Here is a 26,101-nt window from a genome sequence, read left to right on the forward strand (position 1 = left end):
GCCACTGGCCCTGGGACAGGGAGTGTAGAATGAACACTGGAAACTTGAAGCATCAAGCTGTGCTAGATGGTTCTCTCTGTCAGCCTTCAGAGGAGCCCCTCGTGAGATGCCAAGTAGCCCAGTTCCTCCCTCTCATGCCTAACTGTCTTCTCTTTCCGTGTCTGTCCCACTCGCTGTCTGTCTGACTCTCTCCCTCCCCACCTTGGGCTGCAGAACCGCATGCACGAGTCTCTCATGCTCTTCGACTCCATCTGTAACAACAAGTTCTTCATCGATACCTCCATCATTCTCTTCCTCAACAAGAAAGATCTCTTTGGTGAGAAGATCAAGAAGTCACCTCTGACCATCTGCTTTCCTGAGTACACAGGTGGGTGTGGTGGCATCCCTGAGAGGGAGGAAGCTGGACCCTGCCAGGGACCTGCCGGGTCTCCTCCACAGGCTCAGGGAACGGGCTGCGGGTGCCGGCTGGGTACAGGTGCCCCTGCAGGGGTCTGGCAGGTGCAGAGGGAAAGGCAGGGAGCATAGCCCTGGTCATGGTGGGAAATGGACCCTGCTGATGCAAGTGACCATTATGGTGACCAGGTGACTCGGGAGTGATGTGGCAGGACAGGCTCCCAGCTTCCCTGTCCCTTTTCATTCTGCTCTCCTGCCTCCCCTAGTCTCACCAGTGGTCCCCCCTAACCTCTGCCCTGGGCCACTGCTCGGCCACACGGCAAGTTGCCTGAACTAGAAAGGGTGGACATGTGACCAGTGAGTGGGGCCTGGGCTGCCTCTCTCCTGCTTTGGCACATGGGACAGACCACCTCCGCAGCAGCGGCCCTGCCTGTGCCCAGAACATTCCACCCCTGCCCCATCTCTCCCTTCTCCACCCCCATCTCCACCCCCCTCTTCCTCCACACCTGGTCTTTTCCTCAAATCGAACCACCTCAACTCTCTGCCAGCCGCCTCCATCCCCGCCTGCCTCTCTTCCACCTCCTCTGGGGCTTTTCCTTCCCATCTGGTTCCAGGGGAATGTGTCACCCCCCCTCCTCCCGTGGTGGAGCTGTCTCTGCTGCTGAGGGAGGGCGGCTGCTGCTAAAGGCTGGGGCAACACTGATGGGAGGCTGGAGCCTGGCCTTTATCTCCTTGGAGATTGGGAAGCCTAGAGGCCCCTGGGCTGGCAGGAGAGGCTGCATCACAGGTGGGCTGGGCCAGGAACCCACCTGCTGACAGCCCCAGTGAGAGCTCAGGGCTCGGGTTCAGCTCCCACAGCAACACGGGTCTCCAAGCCCAGCCAGATTCCAGAAGAGACAGATGCTGGCCCCTGCGCCCTTCTCCACTACTGGGGAGAGTCTGCCCTCAGCGTCGGCTGTGGAGGTGGAGGAGGGCCCACTGGCTTGTTCTGAGCGCAGCCCGTCTCCTCCCTGATGTGACCTGCCAACTTCCCGCCCTCCCCTGGGTGCACGGACAGGGAGATGGGGCAGGCTCTCAGGGCCGACACACGTCAGGAGCACAGTCCCCGCAGGCAGACAGGCTGAAGCAGCTTCTGGAGCCAGACTCTGCAGCTTCGGGCAAGTGAACCACCTGTGCCTCATTTTTGATCCGGGCACCAGAGTAGACAGTAATGATGCCCACGGCGTAGGGCGGGCTTGGAGGGGAATGGAGAAGACAGTGGCCAGTGCCAGGCCTGCACAGCTGCTAGGACTGTCCTGTGTACCATTCGGAGGATGGGAACCAAGGAAGGGGGAACCAGCCATGGAAGAGGTGCCCTCTGCAGGGTGGCATGAGTCCAGGAGGGCAGGACAGGCGGGGAAGGCCCAGCCCCATGCTGCCCCGGGCCAAGGAGGGCAGTGCCTGTCGGCCGAGCTGCTGTCGCCCTCCTGGCAGCCACTGCTGACCTTTCCCAGCCTCAGCACAGGCCCTTTGGGACCAATTCAGGTCTTTAGAAAATTGCGGTGACCGGAGGGGGCTCAGCAGTCTGCAAGCTCCAGCAGGTGCTCTCAGGCCAGTGCCACCCTCAGAGGGAACACCTGACCCTAAAGCTTTTCCTGGTCCCCAGGGACCTGGCTCCACTGGAGCCTGATTTGGGCCATGGCCCGAGGAGTGGTCAGTCTTGCTGCTGTGTCTAATGGGGAGCTGGATGCCCCCCAGGGAAAGTCAGTCTAAATTTGGGAAATGTTTGAGTTCTGCAGGACCTCCAGAGAGATCCAGTTTGAGTTCAGACAACAAGATGGATGACAAATGGTCACTAACATGGTAGCACCATGAAGTGCCAAGGCCTGTGGGGACCAAACATGCTGGAGGGGCCAGGGGCATGCAGGTGGTTGTCTGAGTATCTGAAGTGAGTTCTAAGTGAGCGCCGGGCAGACTCTGCGAAGGCAGGAACTGGGCATCCCCCAGTCCCTTCCACTTTTCACCTCTGTCGGTGCCCTGACCTGGCCGTCTCTGGACAGGGAGTCCTAGATGGAGTCCACTCTGGTGCTGTGTCTTGCCTGTAAGCTGCCAGTAACTTGATGGCCTCACTCCGTTGGTGGCCAGCCAACAGCAGGGTTGAGGAGGCTTTGCCCTGTGGGCCTCCAGAGCTGGTCTCCGTCCTGACCCCCACCCAGGGATGTCCCTACCCCTTACCGCTCGCATTTGCTTATCTGGCTGCAGAGGCCTTCTAGCAGCCCAAGCCCCAGCCTGCTCTGTGGCTCACACCCAGCCGTCAGAGGCAAGCAGGGTGGGGCAGGGGAGGGCTTGTCCCACACCCTCAACATCAGATTGTATCATTTCCATGCTGGCCAGATCCTAGTAGCAGAGGAAAACGAGACGCCTTCCTTTGATGGGCTTTCAGGCAGTTCTGTCTGTTAGTCCGTGCTTTACGGTAACTGAAAGCTGTCTGCAGGACAGAGCAACAGGGTTTGGGCTGCAGCTGGTGGGCAGGCTGTCCTTACCTCACCCACAGATCCCCCACCAGGTCCCAGCCAGGCTCGAAGGGACAGCCAGGGAAGTGCAGGGGGCAGTGGGGCCTCAAGTGGTATTATACACACTGTTAGCCCCTTAAACTTCCCACCTGTGGGGTACCAATGCCCCCCTTTCCTGGCCACACACCCAAGGACGGGGACTGCTAGAGATGGTCCAAGCTCCGCTGGGTGGCTTCTCAGTAGAGAAAGCATCCAGGAAGGAGAGCAGGCCCGGCGTTGCACTCAGCATGCCCTGGGCCACCACCCTGCCGGGAGCTCTTCTGTCAAACTTTATTGTCTTGCTGTATCACAAGCAGTGGGTCTGATTTAGACCAAGGGTGAGAGTTGTGGATGGCGGACCTGGCTGGCCTCAGTGTGCTTATCTAGAAAGCAAAAGCGGTAGCCTGTGGCCACTACCCACCCAGGGCTCCCAGGAGACCCAATGTGAACACAGAGGGAAAAGACTGGAACCGTCACAGACCAGGCGAATGCTCCGCCACACGTGGTTTGAATGTAAGATGCTGCTCCACCTTGGAGAAGTGCCCCACAGCCTCCTCCATCCCCATCCCTTGTCCTATCTCATCCTGCCTCCCAGACAAGGCCACACTGCTCCACCCCAGCTCTCACCAGGGCCTCCCCACTGTTCTCTGTCTCGTTGCAGGCCCCAACACCTATGAAGATGCCGCTGCCTACATCCAAGCACAATTTGAAAGCAAAAACCGCTCACCCAACAAAGAAATTTATTGTCACATGACTTGTGCCACAGACACGAATAATATCCAGGTGGTATTCGACGCCGTCACTGACATCATCATTGCCAACAACCTCCGGGGCTGCGGCTTGTACTGACCTCTTGTCCTGTATAGCAACCTATTTGGTAATGATTCCAGCACTCACAGAAAAGCTTGCACAAACACACACACACACACACACACACACACACACAAACCCCACTAACAAATGTAAGTTGGTCAATAAACTTTAAAAAGGCATAACAAACCTTATATGTAGACAAATATATATTAAAATTTCTTTTTAGTTTGTACTAGAAAGAGCTTCAGACAGAACTGACCACCATTCCATTGATCATCATGGTTTTCCTGGGACAGCACATGAACGCGTGTGCGCGCACGCACACACACATGTTGTGATGGGCGTCCTGATTTGGGAGTCCATCCTTTTAAGAACAGCCATGTGATTTTACTCTCCAAAACCCGTTTCTGTGAGCAGAGGGCAGACAAAGAAAGGCCTGGTATTAGTCCAGCCGGTTCCTCTGCTCCCACCCACTGAGCTGTGTGCTCTCGGTTCTGTCCTGCTCTTGTGCGAACTCCAGAACCCTTTAAAAAATGGCCAACACCTCAAACATCTTCCTGCCCTGTACTCCCAACAGAAAAATTAAGGACACTTCTCTTTGGGGTGGTGGTGGTTGTTAATTTCAAGAATCTAGAAGAATCATTGCTCTGACCAACCCACTGTCTCCTGAGTTTTCTTTATTCATCTTAACAAGGCAAGAGTCAGAGAAAAGGGAGACATGGTCCGCTTTCTAAAAGCCACTGAGGGGAGGGGCCGTGCAAAGCATGGCTCAAGGTCACCTGCAGAGTGGAAGCCAGCCCTGCTCCAGGAGGGCAGGAGACGGAAGGGGAGCGATATGGAGAAGGGGCAGGAGTGGCCGAGGGGAGGGTCAAGCTGCAGACCTGGCCGGGTCAGGGTCAGGGTCAGGGTCCCTGGGGTTGAGGCCTCCCAGGGGGCCCAGGCTGGGCTTCCCCTGGGTTCCTGATCCCCACTGTGATGCTGCCCCGTCTGGCCCTACCCCAACACTATTAAACATGTTAGAGGGTTTTTTGGTTGGTTGGTTGGTTTTTTAAATCAAGGAAAATGGTCAGACTGGACCCCCTTATCTCTCTCTCTACAGACTGCTTCATGGACTCTTTGCTGTTGACGTTGATCTCCTGGTAGCATGACCTTTTGGCCTTTGTAAGACACACAGCCTTTCTGTATCAAGCCCCTGTCTAACCTACAACCCAGAGTGACTGACGGCTGTGTATTTCTGTAGAATGCTGTAGAATCCGGTTTTAGTTGAGTCTTTACATTTAGAATTCAAAAGGAAAAAAAGATCAATTCTCATGTGCTTTGTAGCTTAAAAAAAAAAGAGGAAAAAGGAAAACACCATCTCATCCATCTCTTTCTTTTTTTTTTTTTTTTTGAATAAAGAAACATACTCACCTGCACCCACGCCCTCCCCATCCCACCTGCAGAGGTGCCGCCTGTGCACCCAGGGCGCTGGTTCCCGGGAGGCCACTCAGGCCACACTTTCCAGATCACACCCCCTGCCCAGCCCCGAGCCACTCCGACCGCACGTTCACTCCAGGTTTGTATAGAAAAAGCACAGCTCTCACTGGCCAGTAGCTGCCCCAAAAGAATACGGAACATATGTATAAACAGAGCCCTCTAGAAAACAATTTTCCCTCAACTCCTTTCTACAGAGACCCTTTATCACTTTTTTTTTTAGTGGTTTTAGTTTTTGTTATCATTTCAGTCCTGATAAGCACTATGTATTACATACCGGACCAGCTTTCATAGTCTTTGGGACCCGGGTTGTGGTTTTCCCCGCTGCCATTTCCGCTTCTCTGTCTCTCAGAAGGATGCTCCCTTTGTGTGCGCGCCCCTCGCCTTTTCCTTTGTTTCAGTGACCTGTGTTCTCTCTTTCTCATGTGGGGATGTTTGTGCTGCAGATAAAAACAAACAAAAAAATTTAAATACCACAAGATGGAAAAAAACACAAAAAAAATTTTAAAAGATGGAATGTAGTGTTTACATGAAAGCCACAGTTATCATGATCAGTCCAATGTCATTTCTACTTTGACTAGTATCCGAACCCCAAACCTCTTCACGGTTTCACTTTTAAGACTTATTTGCTGAAGAAGACCAGTCACAGCCATTTCAGATAAAGAGGCAAAAAGACAAAACACAAAATGTTTAAAATGCAGAAAAAAGAAAAAAAAAAACTTGGGAAAAAGGAAAAAAAAAAAAAAGCCCACGGGTCTTTCTAAGCCTTTCTATTCCCAATCGGTGAGGTTTCTGTGATATCTTACACACTGCCAGTCTACTTCTCTGACTAATGGAAAATTCATGTGTAGCTCAATAAAGAGAATGTTTGTCTGTATTCCTGAGTCTCACCCTCGGGCTTCACTGTGACAGGAAAGGGAAGGAGGGATTTGACTGGGCTGCAGACACTGGGAAGCTGGTGGGTAGGGCTGCAGGTGCCAGACAAGGAACCCCCTCCCCCGGCCTTCCCCACGGCCCCCCTCAGTGCTGCCATCAAGGGGAACCTGCTGAGCGCAGCCACCTGCGAGCAGGGCGGGAGGGGTACAGGCCATTCCTGCCTGCAAATCCCCTCCTCTCCCCAGCTCGGCATCTCCCACTCTCAGCTGGTTTGGTTTGTTTTTGAGTGTAGGGTGGAACTGAGGATTGGAAAGGGGGGAAATACGGGAAGAGTAGGTGATCCCAAATCTGCTCCACCACAGAAGAATGGGAGGTTCCCAAGAATGAGGCCAAATTGCCCTGGCCCTCTGCACCCAAGGGGGTCACGTGCGCTCACTTGGTACATCTGTAAAAGCCTCCCCCGTTGCACCTGGAGGCCAGGAAGTCCCCTGCAGGCCAGATATACACGGAGCAACTGAGATCAGCACGGCCTGGCATATGGAGTCAGTTCTCAATTCAGGCAGTGGGTCTCACTATCGCTCCACTGGGTTGCCAGATTTTTGCTGTAAATTGCAAATCAGTTGAGACTGGGACTTAGAGGGAACACAGCTCACCAAAATCCTTGCATCATGCCCATGGATCTCTCATTAGCCAAGCAGTTAAGTGCTACATCGTGCCACCTAGGAGATGGGAGGGGCTCGCTGAGGGCAGTTTCTTGGACTCCTCCCCACACATCGGCAGCCACAAAGGCCTCTCCTTGGCAATTCAGTGGCCTTTTGAATCTAGCGAGGGTGGAAGATATGAGTTGATGCTGCTGCAGAAACCATGAAATAACAAGAGGCTAGTTCCCTCCTGTCAGAGCGGATCCGGGCACCCCTTGGACCTCCTCCTGGTTAGCCAACCTGGCCCACCCCTCTCCCAGTACTTTTCCCACCAGCTCCCCTCACCCCAACTTACCTGCAGAGGGAGGCTCACAACCATCTCTGCTGATGTGCAGGCTGCACTCCTGGCCACAACTTGACTTCATAACACTGGTCTGGGGGAACGCAAGCCAAAGGCTGATGCCAGGACTTCTACATGTGGCTTACCTTACTCTAAAAATAAGCCATTTTATCACAGGGCCCTGTCCCAGCTTCCACATGAATTTTGTAGATAAAAACAACAGAAGTTTCTCTGTCTTATCTTCCTTAAAGTGGAATCAGGAAGCATTTTGTTGGGAAAGAAAGACCAATTCAATAGAACAAGACGCGTCGGCGCAGAGCCTGTGTATGCATCACGAGGCTCCACAAGTGACTCGAATGTGTAGTCAGGTTCAGAACCACCTCTAACAAGAGCAGGGCGATGAGGTGAGAGATGGAGGCTTCCGGGTGACGGAGGGCCTTGAGGGCCGGCTGGCAGGCACAGGTTTTCTCGACAAGCCGGGTGGCGGGGCCATGGTTCCTCTCACGTGCAGCCCCTGCTCCAGCTGAGCTCCCAGCCTTCTCCCCCGTGGTGGGGAAAGTTATGCCCAGAGAGGGCATGCCTGTTGGCTAAAGATAAAGGAGCACACTGTCTACACAGCTCAAGTGGGAAGCCAGACCCAAGTGGCCACCAGGGCACCCAGAATTTTTATCAACACAAGTGAAGTATCTGCAAGGACCATCAATCTCTACGGTATGTAAGAGCCTCAAAATTAGGGTGTAAAAAACCAAACTGAGAACCCAAGATGTCAACAGAGCCAAAAGAAAATGGAGGGAGTAACAGAGACTACTTCCAAAGGAGCTTGGAGAGGGCAAGGGCGCCTCCATCACTGTTCACAGAGCACCCAAACATGCCTCCTCAGTTTACAGACCCGAACCAGCAGCCTGGCCTCCACTCTGGGCTCCCCTCCTAGAGACAGCCAACACAGTGGCTGGCTGTGCTGAGAGACCACGGGATAGGGACCACCCAGTGCAACGGGACACTGGTCTAGACTGGCCCCCACGAAGTGACAAAAGCCAAGAGACAGTATAGTTAGTGACAGAATCCTTTACTATCTAAGTGTAAAATCTAAGGGTGAATTTAGGACTTCTCTTCTTGGGTCATTTAAAGGCATCCACTTTGATCACTGTCATATTGCTATATTCCAATGTCTCAGGACCCTCTAAAATTGACTCCAAAACATTTTCTCTTTTCACACATCTGAAACATAAGAGCACATGGTATTGGCATCATCTTTAAATGTGTACAACATGCAAAGTATAAGGATAGAACCCTCCAACCAAAATAGGACACACAGAGTTAAAACAGTATCTAACTTCCACACCTCTGAAAGAAACTGCCTTTGCTCACAGCCACACACAACACACTAGGCTAGTTTGCCTTTTATTATTATTGTTTTACAATAAAAACAAATAGCTACGCTTTCAGCAAAACAAAACAAATTTTAAAAGGAAAAAAAATCACAGAAATTTACTAACAGCATTTCAAGATAAGGCTTTTGAAACATTTATTTGAAATAAATTATCTCAGCCTAAACATTTACTCATCACTCTATTTGCAATTACTTCTCAACATTCTAAAAACTTTCAGTTATGTAAAATACATTTAACTTTGACAATAATTTTAGATAACACTGGATTCTTCCCAAAAGGTCTACCATAAAACTATGCTTCAAACATTAAAAAAAACTTAATCCGAAAGGACATAAAACTGAACTGTGTAACCTATTATGATTGCATGTTTCAAATCCTTCAAGTTAAATGTGTTGAGGATTTGAAAAAGTTCAGACCTGGGTCTGCTCCAAAGCAGGCGGACTCAACATCTTACCTTTCTATGTTTAATTAAACCAACAGGAACAAAGTCATGAAAATGAAGGGCTCCGGGGAAGAAAGATACAAAAGATATCTTTTATTTCTTCAGTAAAGCCCCCCAAAATTTACTCTCCTATCTTGTAAGGCTCGCATTTTCTCCAAGGACCAAACCCACAGCCTTTGGCATTGCCTAATTTACTTGACCAAGGAATTAAAACCATGAATCAAAGCTTGCTGCTTAACCCTTTCAGTACTGACCTTCCCCACGTCGGGGGTTGGGGGTGGGGGGTGCAAGGAGAGGACAGACACACAGGGTGTACTCGTGAGATGCGGGAGCACCAGCGTTAACGGAAATAAAGCCAGCTTTGGATCGGGGGCTCAGAAAGTCAGTCCCGAATGTACTGAGACATGACGGGTGACCCCCTCCCACTACGTCCCTGGGCTTTCCCCTCCTCTGCTCCATGTATCAAACCAAGCATTGTTTTTCCAAGATGTCCTGCTGACCCAGGGGCCCAGGGGCCCATAGGTTTGGCCTCTGTGACACTTTGAATGCCTCCTCACTAAGAACAGTAGTCAGACAGCAAGATCATCCAGCGGAGTGGAGTCAGGCTCACACTGCTCTTTACGGATCCTGCCCCCTGCTCCTCCTGCCACCCCCACTCCCACCCTCCATCACACACACACTTCTTGCCAAATCTGGAGCTAAAGACACCAGCGTTTGCTGTGACTTCTGCATAAGGCAGTCACTGAAGCTGCCTGCTTCAGGGTCTCCACTTCCTCTTGATCTTCCCCCGCCCCCTCAAAGTCCGGTCAATGCAGAAGAGATCATGCCTAGAGTTAACAAGTGCAAGGTTTCTAAAGGGAAGAGAAATGTCACATAGAAAGTATTACAAAAAAGGATTAAATTTGTCAGCTGTCCAAACACTATTAAGACCACATGCTTTATACAGCGGCAATGCAGTCAAGCCCACTTCTTCAAACAGCAGGCAAACTGAGGACAAGCCTCCCGGTGGGAGCGTGGCTCCAGACGAGGCAGCGGGGAGGCGAGGAAGCGCTAGGAGGTCTGCTGCTTCTGAAGTCTCCTTTCCGCGGCAGCAGCCAGCATCCTTCGACGCAGGGTCACGGGGTCAGAGGTCGTGCCTTCAGAGGGGAGACCGCTCTCTGAGGCTGAGTCATCTTCAGAACTTCTGTTCAAGAAACGCCTACAAAAAACAGGATTTGCGTGAGGGATGAGGGAAGCTCTGGAACACGTACATTCAGAAACATTCAATATGTTTCTGTAATTTTCCCATTTCCCTGACTGTCAGGAAGCTGTCACTCTGCACCACCCGGAGAACAAGACACCTCTCTCTGAAGAAAGGAGCACAAGTTCCCTGCACCAGGGAGGGCCTGGCAAGCAGCTGCTCAGCTCCACCCTGTCCTCCGGCTGCCCCCTCCCCACACTCACAAGGTCTGCGCTGGGCACCAAACCCACCCACAGGAACAGAACACTAGCCCTGTCCCCAAGAGTTTAACAAGCCCCTTCCTGTGTAGCCACAGAGCGCTCCCCGCCCCGGCTGCACCGCCCGGGCTTGGGGGCGCACACAGACGGTCTGCACTCCGGGCCGGCTGCGCACAGAGGTGCCAAGACGGAGGACTTGGGAGCTGGACACTGGGCCAGAGTTAACCTCTCTAGGCCTCAGTTTCTTCAGCTTCAAGTCTGTCCCAGAGCTGTCAAGAGAATGAGAGTAACTAATATAATGGGCCTAGAAGACGCCGGCACGTTAAGTGCTGTCCACGTAAGCATGGCCGAGGAGGTTACCAGTTGGGCCCAATGTTACCAGACCCTCTGGTTTTTCAACAGAGGTTTAAAATGTGAATTTTTAGGTGACGTGATAGGTTTTCCAATGCTGGCGTCTATGACAAAGGCCTCCAGGCGCCTGGAATCTGACCCGAGATTCACACCAGTGAGGGCTGGAGAATCAGCTCACCTCCGAGCTTGCTGCAGGAGGTCGTCCTTCCGCTGCACTAGCATGCGCTGTCTCTCGTCAGCAGACTTGGAGAAGCGGCTCCCCCGGGCCTCAAAGTCCTCCCCTTCACTGGGCTCAGCTTCCAGCTCGCTGAAGTCCAACGCCTCCTCCAGCCGAGGACTGAGGTCCAGTGGAACGCGCTCAGTCTGGACATGGAGAAAGCAAGGGGCCGCCGTGAGTACAGGCTGCCCTCCCAAGCAGAGTCCCCACCTGACCAGAGAGCCCCAAATAACGCTCTTCTGCACCCAAACGGAGGCAGACTGCAGGCGGGGAACCGCGAGCACATGTGCAGGGGCGATGTGGGCTCCTGGAGGGCAGGCTGCTGCATGTGTACCACTAAGGACAGGACCTGACAACACTGCATGGTCAACGTTAATGAAAAACATCAGCACCTTAAAACTGTACTCTCGGAAAATAATAAAGTTAACTGCTAATTTGCATTCTGGGAATTGTCTGTTCAATTCTAATTGCTTTCAAATTCAAACAAGTCATCGCATTTATGGTACAAATTTTATACCTTCACTTGACTCTGAAAACAGTCAACCAGACACAAAGGGTAAATTCTAATTATTTTTTTTAAGACCGATAAAAGATCACGTGGCTCCTCATGTAACAGGGTATTGTAACGGGACTCTCTGTTTTGGCTGCAGCCAGGAAGGCCAAGGCAACACCCGGGGACCCCAAGGCTTAGGCAGGTGCCCGGCCGTCTGTGCTGCTCGTGCTACCAGACCCAGACCCAGGCTGGCCGGGGTCAGCCCAGCGCACCTCTAAGTGACGCAGAGTTGAGGAGGAAGAGGCTGAGAGGCCTATCTTTAAGAGTTCCTGGAGTGCACGCTTTTCCCTCACACACCCTCACTACATCTCCTTGCTCTCAGCCAAGCGAGTGATAAGACCTCAAGAGAACCATGTGGCCTGAATCATATTACCTAGAGTTTGGGGGACATGAGGACTAATACACACTTGAGAAATCTAAGAGACACTGGCTTGTAACAGATTGAAAAAAGACTTTGGTGGGGAGCAAGTTCAACTTCCACTGTCTATAGGGCGCTGCTGCATGTGTGCTGGGAAGGAGATGTGGGTCCTGCAGGAGGGACCAGCCTGAGGTTGCTGAAACAGACATTGCCCAAGAAGATCACTTGGTGGGTGATGGGACCCCCAGGAAGGTAGGGGTGGTCATAAACAACCAGTCCAAGTTCAGAGGAAGTATAGGTCAAGGTTTCTGGCACTAGACAGGGCAGGCAGATCTCTATGGTAACAATTGTAATACACAGATGGGCACACACATGTACACACACACACGCTGGGGTCACATGGTCCATCCTAACCCTCTCCCCTTAGCCAGACCCTAGAGAAGGTTAGAAAGAAGAGCTAGTGAGTGAAGGAGGAGACAGAGGAAGGGAATGGAAGCCCACCCTGGGGCCCCTGCCAGTCTCCAAGCCTGATCGATGCAGGCCTGAGCTCGGGCAGGGGCGGGGGAACTCTGACTTAAGTGACAAACAGAACTGATCTGATGATTGGACTAAACTGAGGTGTTTATTAGCAGATTGATATCCAAGAACTTTTTATTTCCTGAGAATGACCGAAAATGTTATATAGCAAGCTTCCTTGTGAAACAAGTACTTTCCTTCCACTATGTTAAAAAATTCAGAAACCTTCATGCTGACTCTAAAAATAGAGTTGGGGAATCAAGACAGATCGAACATGCTGTACCCACAATGCCCCCAAGGCAGTCCAGCACCCAAATCTGAGCTAAGCCAAGAAGTGCAAACATGAGCCCCTTCTTCAGAAATGCTGTGCAATCCGATTATGGATTTGGGTATGAATATTTTAACTCAGCAACAGATTTGAAAAAGTCTTTGGAGTTTTTACTGTTTCCTATTCACAGAGAAAGATACACAAGGTGAAAGCAGCCTCCATGTCATTTATCAAAGAAAGCAGCTGCTTCAAAGAAAGCCCTGACCGACACTGGCCGAGAAGGCGGCGCCAGCCTCAGACCCCAGCCCCGTGTGTGGGAAACCCCACATGTCCCACAAACAAGCAAACACAAAGACAGAGTTGTTTGGGGTTTTCTTCCTAGTCTCTTAGGAAAGTTTTGGGAAGTATGGTGATTAAGTAAATGGGAAATACAGAGAAGGGACGTGAACCGGAACCCCTAGGGTGTGGGGCTAAAAGCATGGGGGAAATGGGTACCTCTGCCCTAGAAACCAGACAGAGGAGCAGCTTTGGTTGCGAACAGCCATCTCAGGTCCCCCAAAGCGGGTATCTAGGCAGATCTAGTTCCCAAGATAACCTCACTTTCCCCTATCCCTGGGGGTTTCTTTTTTGTGAAATTCATGAAAGTACCTAGAAATGCTGAGTTGGCCAAGTGAGGTCCGAGGGAGAAGAGCTTGATGGCGTCGGCTCTGGGGAGGGGAGCCATGTGCAGTGCCCACTGGGTTTGGATGAGTCCAGTCACCCTGAGTCCTAGGCCCAGCCTCACTCTGCCCTTCCTGGTGCTACTACTCAAGTTCACGGCAGCAGGGCCAGCCCAGGAGAGCACGACTCCTTTCGCCTCTAGGTCCTGAGGACAGCCCCCAGGGAGTGGACTGCAGGCCCCAGTGGAAGTGCAGGCCATGCCCTGGGCACAGCTGACTTGTAAACACTGAGACAGGTGTGGCACCGGGCCTCCTTTCCACTCTCGCCCTCAGCCGCGCAGACGTTCAAGACAGGACTGAAGGCCGTCGCCAGGTCCCCCACTCTGCCCCAGTCCCACACGCTCTCTCTCTGGGGTACAGGCCTTACCTGAGCAGAAGCTTCTCCCTCCTCCTGGTCACCGTTTGGCCTTTCCACAGGACTGTTCAGTGCAGGTCTAATGCTATCTGACCGCTGAAAGAGAAACAGCACCACAGACAGTAGAGCCGCTCCCAACTCAAAGAACAGGTAAGGGAGAACCTGGAGGGTTGGGGAGCTATGACCGCAACACGGTCTGAGTTCAACAAACCCCACAGCAACAAAGAAATGAGACTGCTACTCAGATGAAAGACAAGAGAGCCTGAGGCATTAGTTTGAGAGTTATCAACAGGCTCCACAATTAATTTTCCCTTCAATAATAGTAACTGCGCCACAAGAGCAAAACAACAGCAGATAACACCGACAGAACACCTTGACACGATCATCTCATTCATCTCAACACCCTATGAAAAAGGCACTGCTGTTTTTCTCACTTTTAGCCGGGCTGAGATCGTGGCCCACACTACAGACACCTCGGCACCCGGCCCATATCCCTGCAGGTCTGCCCCTGCGTGCTAACTGGCCAGTTTCTGTATCTCATTGCGTAAAGACTCACTCTGGCTGCGTGAGGTAACTGCCCTACCTGGAGGCGACCCTCAACCAACCACTTATGGGAGCTGGTGTATAAACACCCCGGTTCCTCTCTCCTCAGGAAGGACAATGTGTTCTATGCTGGGACCCAGGGGCCACCAATGGGATCAAGCTCCAGTTGCCCACAATGGTAGTCTGCTGGATAACAAACCCTTTGTCTGTCTCACAGCCCCACCTGCTCCCTGTGTTTCCTGGAACACTTCCCAAATTAACTACTGGCATTCAAATTCTTATTTCAGGGTCTGCTCCTGGGGAAATCCAAACCCAACAGCCAGGTCAAACAGCTAAGGACTGCTGAGCCACCTCCAATACCTCAGACCCCTTGACTCCTAAGTCCAGGCTCATTCCCTCTTTAAAGATTCTCAAGTTTTAAAATGTTACTAGCAGATTTCCATGCTTTTGCATACTAAAGTTGAGTCATTTCTTGGTATATGATTCCCTGATTATAAATTTATTCCTTGGTCTTGCCAGAAAGCTTGCTTTTAAAATGTTAATAGTTCTTGTACCCATCAAAGAGGTTATATGACGGATCAGGAAATACGACCTTCTTAAAAAAAGGTCAAAAATAAAAGCCTCACAGAGACAGGAATTATACCCAATGGAAAGCCATACCAATATGCAAAGCCAACCAGGGACAGATGGCAACATCTCCTATGGCTGGGGTTGGCAAACCACAGCCTGTGGACCAAGTACCTCTCCAACTGTTTTTGTCAATAAAGTTTTACTGGAACACAGTCATGCACATTCATCTACATGTTGTCCATGGCCGCTTTACTGCTACAATGCAGAATTGAGAAGTTACAATAGACAATGCATGGCTCGCAGAGCCTAAAATATTTCAATCTGCTCTTTATAGAAAAAGACTACCCATTCTTGTCCTAAAGTAAATGATGCTATGACTTCCTGGACTGGTAAGGGCAGGCTGGTTAGGGGTGTACAGCTACAAAAAAATTAGCCAAATACACTTGTCCTTAACTTACCAAGCCTCTTGAATAGGTCTGTTCTCTGTCATAATTTGGAAAGTTAGGGAATTCACAGAAACCCTTCAGCAAATCATAAATGATACTCAGCTGTTAACTAAAAAGTGAATCTAGAAGATTAAATTTTTATGAAGACAGAATCGATTTGTCACGTTTGAAACCTTAGTTTACCTGTGTGGGAAATGGTACTTGAATCCGTCCTTCTAAAATGTTGTCTGTTGTGATTTCAACTGAGCGTGTCAACTGGAGGTCCTGCAGCACTAGGTGGTATGGAACCTGGGGAAACATTTCTTGAATCTGATGAGCCTGTAGGAACACAAAACAAAGGCCATAGAAACATTCACTATCCAGTTACTCACAAAAGTCATGGTGTTTGGCAGGTACTGAACTTGGTGACCTTCCTTGAAAACACAAGTAAGGGGCCACCTTTATGCTGCAGATCACTGTCAAACTGCAGTCCTTCTAGTATTTTTCCAGGATGCCAAACAGAAAACAGGGGGATAACTTCAACTTTTAAAAAAAGGCACAGAAATCCAGCTGGATCTTGAGAAAGGCTAAACTAGAACATTCTAGTTTTAAAACGTGTTCATTTGAAAGCTCAGTAAAACTCAGGTATACAAATGTGTTCTTCTTAAAGATACAATTCCTAAAAGGAGCAAACTTTGGATACAAACTACATGGATAAAGTTCAAATGCATTATATTAAGAGAAAGCAGCTCTACTCAAAAGGCTATGTACTATACGATTCCATTTATATGACATTCTGGAATAAAGAAATTATAGGGACAGGTGGGAAAGAAAGTGATTACTATGGGGAATAATAAAATGGGGGGAGGGGGAACAGAACTGCTCTAAATCTTGATTATGGTAGTGGTTACATGACTGAGAGTTTGACAAAACTCATAGAAATGGATACCAAAAAAGTAAATTTATTGTATATAAATTTTAACCTCAACTTGAAAAAAAAAGATGATAAAGAACGTGAATTCCTAATATTGCTATGGAGCTGTAGTTTCAAACTATACTCTAGAAACGCCTCCGAGGCCATCAGGGCTCTGGGGTGCACAGTGGGGAGCAGGCACAGATCTTGGCACACCACCACCCGCCTGGACTTTAATCAGAGCAGCTTCAGATTTTTTTTTCATACATCTGTATTTATTTTAAAGATGCTTACGTATAAGGTTTTACTTGTGGAAAGTCCCAATGAGCAAAAGGAAAAAAGAGGAGGAAAAATATCACTGCTTTAGTTAGGGTCTACTGTCGGGATAGCGGTTCCTAAGGGGCCTGTCGTTGTAACTGTAGAAAGAGGGGATGTGTCTCAATGTCAGGGTCGGAAAACGAAAGATCAGGGTGAAACCTGCACAAAGCTTTGCCCGGAGTCGTCGCTGGGCGGGGAGGACAAAACAGGCATGTATGGCACAAGGACCCGCCAATCCATGAGCCTGAGATCCCCTCACTGTTTCTATGAATTTAAGTTGATCATTTTTTAAAACCCAGGTCAAATCAAGCTAACTGGGTAACAGTCCAAAATGACCTCCATAATCAGATAACATTCTTCTCTCTTCTGAAAACGCTCCTCTCTCATTTCCCAAATTAAAAAAAAAATCCAAGATTCATTTTACTCAGTGAAGCTTTTCTTCCAGAAAATCCAGCAAGTTAAATATCAGATCTTTATAAAAAAATGTACAGTGCCAGTAAATGAGTTCTGCTATAAATAGCTATTCCAATCCATCGTGAAACTGGAGAGCACCAGGACCTGCTAAGAATTTTAAACACACCAACTCCAAGAAGGTAATTCTTACTCCTGGGAGGGTTACATGCCCATGAATTCTGATTTTTTAAGGGGGCAGGCAGGTGAGGTGATCCATCTAAAAGGCTTCCACAGCTGCCTGACCCTGAAGTTCCCACACAGAGCCTGTCCTGAGCCAGTCAGTGGCCGCGGGAAGCTACCGCACTCCTAGACCTGCCCTCATGTCGTCACTCTCTGCTAGTGATCTGGCTGAGTTCTTCTCTAAGAAAGCAGAAGCCAGCAGGAAACTAGGTTGTTTTTTTTATGTTCAGAATCATATAACGTAAAATTTCCCATCTTAACCATTTTAAGTGTAAAGTACTGTTAACTATATGCACAATGCTGTGCAACAGATCTCCAGAAACAGTTCATCTCGCAAAACTGAAACTCGACACCCATTGAACAGCAACTCCCCATTCCCCCTCCCAGCTCCACCCCCAGCCCCTTGCAACCACCATTCTACTTTCTAAGAGTCTGAGTAATTTAGAAACCTCAGGTAAGTGGAATCATGCAGTATTTGTCTTTTTTGTGACTGGCTTATTTCACTTAGCACAATAGCCTCAAAGTTTATCAATGGTGTAAAATATGAGAGGATTTTCTTCATTTTTAAAGCCTAAATAATATTCCACTGTGTGGATAGACCATTTTCACAATCTCTTCATCTCTCATGGACATTCAGGTTGCTTCTACCTCGGTTATTGAGCCATGCCTTCTTTTTAAAGCGTATCTCAAAACAACATACCAGTAGCCATGTCTATTCCTCCTCCTGACAAAGGTGAATGCCTCTCTTCTGCTCCCAGTCCCACCCTCTGCCTCAAAGCCTTTGCCTTCAGTTAACTTTCCTGTTTGTTCTATACCATCAATCTCTCCCCCTCTAGTGATTACTCCTATTTGCATACCAAACATACTTTAGAATCTTTTAAAAAAGACCCTTGGGTACTCAAAAGAACTGAAAGCAGGGTCTCCAGCAGATGTCTGTACACCCATGTTCACAGTCCCATTATTCACAATCGCTAAAACATGGAAGCAATCCAAGTGTGTACCAAAGATGAACAGATAAGCAAACTGTGGTCTATCCATACCATGGACAGACCTTAAAAAGGAAGGAAATTCTGACACATGCTACAACGTAGTCAAACCTTGAGAATATAAAGCTTAGTAAAATAAGCCAGTCACACAAAGATAAATACTATATGATTCTGCCTCTATGAGGAACTTAAAGTAGTCAAATCCACAGAGGAAAAAAAGTAGAATGGTGGTTGCCAAGGGGCTGGGGAGGAGCAAAAGGGAGTTACTGTTTATTGGGTATGGAGTTTCAGTTTTGCAGGATGAAAAGGGTTCTGGAGATGGGATGGTGGCAACAGCTGCACAAGCATATGAATGTACACAATAGCCCCAAACTGTACGTAAAAATGGTTCAGATCATCAATTTTATGGTACGCATATTTTATCACAATTTGAAAACAAACAGAAAAGAAGACCACCCATGGGGAAAAGAAAAAGAATACATACTCAGCATTTGCTCGTATGTGCACGTGAACATTCTGAAAGAACACAACACAGAAGAAACTAATCAAACTCATTGCGGGAGAGGAGGATGTCTGGGTGGCCGGAGGAAAGGACGGGAGCGTGACTTCACTGGATACTCCTCGGCAGGTTTTGAAATTTGTGGATAAATGGTCTGTCTGAAAATCTCTTAAAAATATATTAACAAACACTCCCCTGACAGCACGCTCCTATCAAGACACCCCCTCTACCTCTCAGCTCCCTTTACAACACACTGCCAGATAGCGGCTTTGTCTTCAGCTCCCACTCATTCTCCAATCCAATCGTCTAGTATTCAATCCCTCAAGACACAGAAACTGCCTGTTCCTCTCCAGCTAATCAACCACCTCCACTCTGCCAAACCCAACATGCACTTCCCTGACATCAGCGTCTCAGAATTCCCACGTGCCTGACTTGCCGCCTTCTCCCTGTTTCCTTCCTTCTCAATCGCTGCCATGGCTCCTCCTTCTCCGCCTGACCTCAGCCCTGAGCCTTCTTCTCTTTGGGAGCTACTTACTCTCACTCAAAGAGATCCAGTCCTCTAGAACTTAGAACTCCCATTGTCGATCTCCAGCTTGATCTCTCTACTGGGGTTCAGAACTGCCTACATGACATCTGTACTTGGATGTCTCACAGACACCCAACTTTCCCAGCAAACGGGAAGCTGAGCAGGCCGGGTCCCTGTCCTCCATCCTGTTTCTCCCCTAGTCCTGCCCATCTCAATACATGATGCCACAATTTGCTAAGCTGCTTAACTGAAAACCAACCCTTCCCTCACCTCATTACCCTACATCCAAATCCAAGCACCAAAACAAAGCATCCAAATCAAGTCCTGTTGGTTCATCTTCGAAAAGCATCTTAAATCTGCCACTTCTTTTCATCTTTATTGTCAATGCCCTGGTACAAGCCACCGTATTTTTTTTTTCCCTGAACTACTGCAACCGCCTCCTAGCTGGTCTCACTGCTTCCATTTTGGCCCCTCTAAGTCATTCTCTCAGAAGTAATCATTCTCTGCTACCTGTGCTGTCAGTCCCCTGGGGGAGAAAAAAAGGTCCTGAATGGCCTTCCAATGCTTTCATTACAGAATCTAAACTGGATCGTGGCCTACAAATCCCTGCATGCCTTGGCTCTGCAATCTCAATTTTTGTCACAATCTTAGTTCCAACCGCAATCACCTCTGTTTCCAGAACATCCTCACCTCATGGCCTCTGTATATACTGTTTCCACTGTCTTTTTCCCCGATCTGCCTCCTTCTCATCCTTCATGTCTTAGCTTAAACAGCACTTCCTGAGACTTCTCTGAATGTCTCCTCTAGCACAGCCTTTACCCATCACTCCTCCACATCACCTGTCTTACTGCCTTCAGAGCCCCCATCTCCATCTGCAACGATCTTGTTTGTTTGTGTTTATAATCAGTCCCCTCAAGTAGAATTCACAGTTCTTGAGAGCAGGGCTCATGTCCACCTTGCTGACACTGCACAGTGCCTGCATCGGGAAAGGCATTCAGTGCAAATCTGTTGAATAAATACATTAAGATAAATGAATGAATAAACAAATGAACCGATGACTTTCTGAAGTGCTGGCCAGGCTTACCCAGGACAGCCAGAGGCCCTATCCAGGTAGGACTAAGACAGTTTGCATTTTAAGACTCCTGCATTTACTAGCAAAATGAACACTACATTTCAGCAATGGTGAACCCTGATTCTTCAACACTGTAAAATAAAACTACACACCATATGACAAAGCTTTAGAAAAATACAGAGAATCTTAAAATATTTGGACAATATCCTTGAACCAACAGCATGCCTCAATATCTCAAAGTATATATATATATATATATACACACACACACATACACACACTCCCACAGAGAATGTATGTGTATGCATGTGTGTGTGTGTGTGTGTGTGTGTGTGTGTGTGTGTGTGTGTGTGAATGCATACTATTTATTTTGGGGAGGGAGGAGATGGGATCAAAATAACACATTCAGTAGATTACTACAATTTTTAATAAAAATCACATCATTCACTCCAGCCAGTAACTCCTCAAATATTTTTGGTGAAAAAGAAAGGGAGTTCTAAGACTGGCCCAGGTTACAAGAGGGTGAACCTAGTAGCTGAGAAAAGGTTAGATTATCTCCGACACAAGTAAAATAAAACCTGGTTTCCAAATCAGCTTCAAATTTTAAAACACAGAAATTTAAGTGGTCCCAGTGAATAAATAAGATGTCCCTGAAAATCCTGCAGTTCTGCCCATAGACACTGCACACGCTTCCCGTCTCTTACTTCCCTCCTGATTATTAACCGTCTTCTAAAAGCCTCAAGTGGTCCTTACCATTGCATTAAGCTGGGAGTTGCTCGCTTGCGTAATGCCTAGAATGTTGGTGGTATGCATCACTTCGACTGAAAAACTCGGCAGCCAACTCGCAATCCGGGACCCTAAAACAAACGAGAATCCAGCGCAAGTTTTAGAGACCCCTTTCCTTGTGTCATCTGCTCCACAGTCGGCCACTCTGTGATAGCAGCTGGTATCCACTGGGGCTACTTTATACCAAGCCTTTTGACCAAGTGTTCCAGGTATATTAGCTCAATTAATCCCCAATAAAACCATCTATTATTATTCCCATTTTACTCTTCTCAGAGATTTGACCCCAGTACTCTTATCGGTCCTCAAGGCACTAAGAAGTTATGTAATTTGCCAAAGATCACGCCATTTAATTATGGTGGCCAGGACTTGAAGCCGGTCAGGCTCCGGAACACTTCACTACTGGACTTTCCTGCTTTCCAGGGGCTCTGGATCCACACTAACTCAACCCACTCTCACAGCCTACACTATAAGGAAAGTTTTCAAGGTTCTAAAGCTGCTACACAGAGAAGGTTTTGCTCCTCTCCTTCACACTACTACTCATTTGGAGGCATATTTTCACGAAGAATTTTCTACTTAACAATCTGCTTTAAAGACCTTAGTTTTCTGCTTTAAAATTCTTTTCAAAGAGTTCTACAACACAGGCAGGTGGACTAACAGTACGGAGATTCTGCTGCTTCTGCCATTTCTCTAAGGAAAGGGGCTCCTAAGATGTACCACCACCACCAGGTCTCGGCATCAAGCCACACATCTAAGGAGAATTTTCCTTTCTTTCACAAAGAAGCACTGAGGCTCAAAATACAAAATAAGTTCAATGGCTGTCTCAAAGGTCTTGCCTGACAGATTGTGCCCAATAAAAAGCGAGATACTTATTTCATGTACTTACTAGGGAGAAATAAATTTGACTATCTATTTTGACTAAGTTTTCAGCAATAATTCATAAAATAATGATGACAAAGCCAGGACCAGTGTCCAAGATCTGCTACACTATTTCAGAAATTATACATGGTAGAGGCCTTAATTAAGAGCCACAGAGCAGCCCATCTACACCTGTCCAACATTCCTGGCCCAGCCAGCCAAGAAGCCATCATCGCTCCTCTCAGACAGCTGACTCCACTCCTCCCATCCTTTCTATCAGAGATTTTAATGTGCCACCACTCCCACCATGCTCCACCCTGAGAAACTCAAATCAGAGACCTGAGGAGCACTCCTCCTACTAAATAGCCCAGGGATACCTATTTTATAGTAAGAAATACGAACTCACAGAATTTAGTGGTATTAGAATTGATGAAAATCAACAACAGCCTGATGTAATGTGAATTAAAGAAGGATGATCAACCAGCCCCTGATATGGTGCCCATGGCCTTAGAGTTTTAAGTATGGTTTTATTACAACCCCTAGCAACATTCTGGAAGGTGGAATATTCATATTTTATGGACAACGGGTTCCAGTTCAGAATCTGCTTCTGGTACTCACCAGAAAGGCTACGCAATGACCATTATATGCTTAAGTATTAGACCAATGCAATAAATTATTAGCAATGGTTAACTTCCATTAAACTGATTAAGAGTGCTCCTTACAGGTACACTTGATTCAGTTTTAACTACTTCCACCTCCCCTCCTCCCCTCCTCCAAGTTCACACAGACTCTAGCAAAACGCCTGGCACAAAATAACCCCTCAGTGCTATCTACACTTAGTGAACATTTTCAATTAAAACTGAAATATAGTATTAAACTCACCCACACAGGGCAACTTACTAAGGGAAGAAAACCCCTTGGGCATGGTTTTAGAATTGAGACCAACTAACCGTCAAAGTGGAAGAAGTGATTGTGTTGGTTTAAGCGAGGTCTGCCTTCGGCTGCAGCTACAGGAACCAAATTCTCATCCAAGTTCTCTCCTTGATGGTCTTCCCTGACACGATTACTGTCAGCAATATTAAGAGACATCCTGCACGTTGGGCAGGAAGTGTCTTGTTCTAGCCAGGAACGAAGACAGGAGCTACCAAAAAGTCCAAAATAAGATATTCTTAGCATATTTTGTGAGAGTTCACCAGAAGTACCCTGAATATATCAGTATTATTGGTCATTAAAGAAATGCACATCAAAACCACACCCACTGGGATGGTTATTATCTAAAAAACTTAAAATGGCAAGTATTGATGAGGATGTGGAGAAACTGGAAGCCCTGTGCATTGTTGGTAGGAATGTAAAAATGGTGTAATCACTATGTTTAATTTTTTGACAAACCACCATACTGTCATTTGATCCAGGAATTCCATCTCTGGGTATACATGCAAAAGAATTGAAAGCAGGGTCTTGAAAAGACATTTCTACATCCATGTTCACAGCAGCAATACTCACAGAAGGTAGAAACTACCCAAATGTCCGTTGACAAATGAATGGATAAGCAAAATGTGATATATACACACAACAGAGTATTTTTCAGCTTTAGAAAGGGATGAAACTGACACATGCTCCAACATGGATGAATCTTGAAGCCATTATGCTAAATGAAATAAGCCAGACATAAAAGGACAAACACTCTGTGATGTGCTATTATGTGACAGTAGTCAAAGTCACAGAGGCAGAAAATAGAACGGTAGTTGCCAAGGGCTGGGGAGGAGTGGGGAATGGGGAGTTATTGTTTAATGGGTACAGAATTTCAGTTTAGGAAGCTAAAAAAGTTCTGGAGATGTACGGTGGTGATGGTTGCACAGCAATGTGAATGTACTTAATGTCACTGTACTGCACACTTGAAAACGGTTAAATGGTAAATTTCATGTTATACATATAAATATATTTTTTACCACAGTAAAAAGTTACATTTGAGAATTATCATTAAAAAAAAAACACCATAATGAGAATCCACTTTCCACCAACTAGAATGGCTATAAGAAAAATAGAAAATAAGTATTGTTGAGGATATGAAGGAACTGGAACCTTCATATATTGCTTATGGGATGTAAAATGGTGCAGGTGCAGCTGCTGTGGAAATCTTGGTGGTTCTTTAAGAAGTTAAACACAGAATTACCCTGTGACTCAGCAAATTCCACTCCTAAGTATATACCCAAAAGAATTAAAAACAGGTACTCAGTAAAAACATACCTGTTCACAAATGTTGATAGCAGTATTATTTCCAATAGCTACAAAGTATAAATAGCCTAAATGTCCATCAATGGATGAATGGATAAACACATTGTTTAATTATTATAAAAAATATTTAAACTCAGCCATAAAAAGGAATGAAATACTGACACATGATACAAGTTGGATGACTTTAAAAGCTTTATACTTAGTAAAGAAGCCAATCACAACAAGTCACATATTGTATGATCCCTTTCATATGAACTGTCCAGAACAGGCAAATCCAGAGAGACAGAAAGCAGATTAGTGGTTGCCAGGCAATATGGGGAGGGAGGAATGGCAAGTGATTTTCTTTAATGAAGTGTTATTCTGGAGTGATAAAAAAGTTTTGAAACTAGAGAGAAGTGGTGGCTGCACAACACTGTGAATAAACTAAATGCCACTGAACTGTACGCTTTCAGATGGCTAACTGTATGTTGTCTGAATTCTGTCTCAATCAAAAAAATTAAATCCTAAAATTAATCTAATCATATGCTTGAAAAAATTTCTTCTGAGCTAAAATACACTCTTTTTCCCATTTGTTTTTGTTTTGTTTTGTTGGCGGAATAATTAGGTTTATTTATCTATTTATTTATTTATTATCATTTTTAAATGGAGGTACTGGGATTGAACCCAGGACTTAAATGCATGCTAGGCATGCACTACCACTGACCTATATACCCTCTCTCCCTGCTAAAATATACCCGAGTTATTCTTCCAAACTCTCTCCAAGCTCCTTAGTAACTAACTGAAAGTTTTTTGAGAAATGTATGTCTGGTCTTCCAACCTCAACAACCAGCACTGCTATCCATCCAGTTACACAGCTGCAAAACTAGGAGAATCACTGACACTTTATGTTCCTCACTTTCCCATGGCCAGTTATCACCACATGCTTCCTACTCCTTCTCAACATGCCCACTCCTCTCCAGCTCCACTTCCCCCACCACAGTCCACTTCCAAGGCACACCTGAACCACTGCAGCCTTTACTAACTAGTCTCCCTGAAACCCGTATTTGATCCCGAACCCCTACTTTAAAACCATCAATAGCCCTCAAAGCCCCTGCAGGCTCCAGCTCCTCCCTTCCCCTGCCTCAGGAAAAACCACTTCCCCCCGACATTCTGAGTTCCAGTCACACAGTTTCTCTTTTATTCCCTTCTGCTACAGAAACATTCCCTCTGTCTTAAAAGCACTCTTCCGCCCAATCCCTTCTTTTGCTGACTTAACTCCTACTCATTGTCAAGAGTTACTTCTCCAGATGTGAGTCAGATTCCTTTGTTACAAGTTCTCAAGAACCATGTTCCTTTTCTTTAAAGCACTAATCTCAATTTATACTTCCACATTCATAAACAGGCTGGTTAATCCATGTTAAATGCCATTAGGCCGTAAACTTCATGAAAGCAAAGACCGTATCTGTCATTTTTATTTTATTCCCCAGAACCCAACACAGCACCCAGCACATTAAAAAAATAAGTCAATAAATTTGTCAAGTTACTAATACTCTAGCTCCAAAGCCCTTCTAATATTAAAAAAGGAGAAGAAAAATTATCTGGAAATATAAAATAAAGGAAGATTAAAGACGCAAAGATTATAACTTTCTCAATATGCAAAACTGACCAGAGATGCAAAAGGCCAAAAGATAACTCAAGGTCCATCAACACCAAAAATATCCAGTCTAAAAACAGAATGATTTAGATCCCTGTAAAAATGACTAATGTAAGGCAGTAAGGACTGCAACAGTATTAGCCTATATCACACACATATCTATCTAATACAGTCTTGACGGTTTTCAAAAGATCCCTTTTTATAATCCTTGGTACCACAGTCACAGTTCTTCTGGACTGCTCAGCGTTTCTGGTCTAATCTCCACCTCAACACATTTCCCTGGTGTGTGTTTTTATGTTGCTATTGGGCATATGCAAAATGCAAAAATATATATTCTCTCATCCCAATTAGGGAATAAGCTGTTTGAAAGCAAGGATTCCCTTATCCTTTTCTTTCAAGTCTTACAGGCATAATTTGCTATACCTCAGAGCTT

At 47.0% G+C, this 26,101-nt stretch overlaps 2 protein-coding genes across 3 annotated transcripts in view; one reads left to right on the forward strand and one right to left on the reverse strand.

Moving 5' to 3' along the window:
* Window positions 1-6,087, forward strand: part of GNAO1 (G protein subunit alpha o1) — a 150,388-nt gene extending 144,301 nt beyond the window's left edge. Inside the window, exons 7-9 of one of the 2 annotated variants that reach the window (XM_072967400.1) lie at window positions 214-367; window positions 3,586-3,801; window positions 4,837-6,087. In XM_072967400.1, coding sequence (XP_072823501.1) covers window positions 214-367; window positions 3,586-3,773 — 342 coding nt within the window. In that variant the 3' untranslated portion in view covers window positions 3,774-3,801; window positions 4,837-6,087. Of the gene's footprint in view, window positions 1-213; window positions 368-3,585; window positions 4,394-4,836 lie in introns of those variants that run through there. The other variant, XM_072967401.1, reaches the window with a different exon arrangement.
* A 2,365-nt stretch (window positions 6,088-8,452) lies between these two features.
* The window catches only part of AMFR (autocrine motility factor receptor), a 37,811-nt gene continuing 20,162 nt past the window's right edge, over window positions 8,453-26,101 (reverse strand). The window contains exons 9-14 of the mRNA XM_072967399.1: window positions 22,751-22,941; window positions 20,913-21,016; window positions 15,417-15,551; window positions 13,687-13,770; window positions 10,867-11,051; window positions 8,453-10,098 (exon numbers count right to left, since the gene is read on the reverse strand). Coding sequence (XP_072823500.1) covers window positions 9,951-10,098; window positions 10,867-11,051; window positions 13,687-13,770; window positions 15,417-15,551; window positions 20,913-21,016; window positions 22,751-22,941 — 847 coding nt within the window. The 3' untranslated portion in view covers window positions 8,453-9,950. The remainder of the gene's footprint in view (window positions 10,099-10,866; window positions 11,052-13,686; window positions 13,771-15,416; window positions 15,552-20,912; window positions 21,017-22,750; window positions 22,942-26,101) is intronic.

Source organism: Vicugna pacos, chromosome 9 (assembly GCF_048564905.1).
Source record: "Vicugna pacos chromosome 9, VicPac4, whole genome shotgun sequence".
Classification (NCBI taxonomy): Eukaryota; Metazoa; Chordata; class Mammalia; order Artiodactyla; family Camelidae; genus Vicugna; species Vicugna pacos.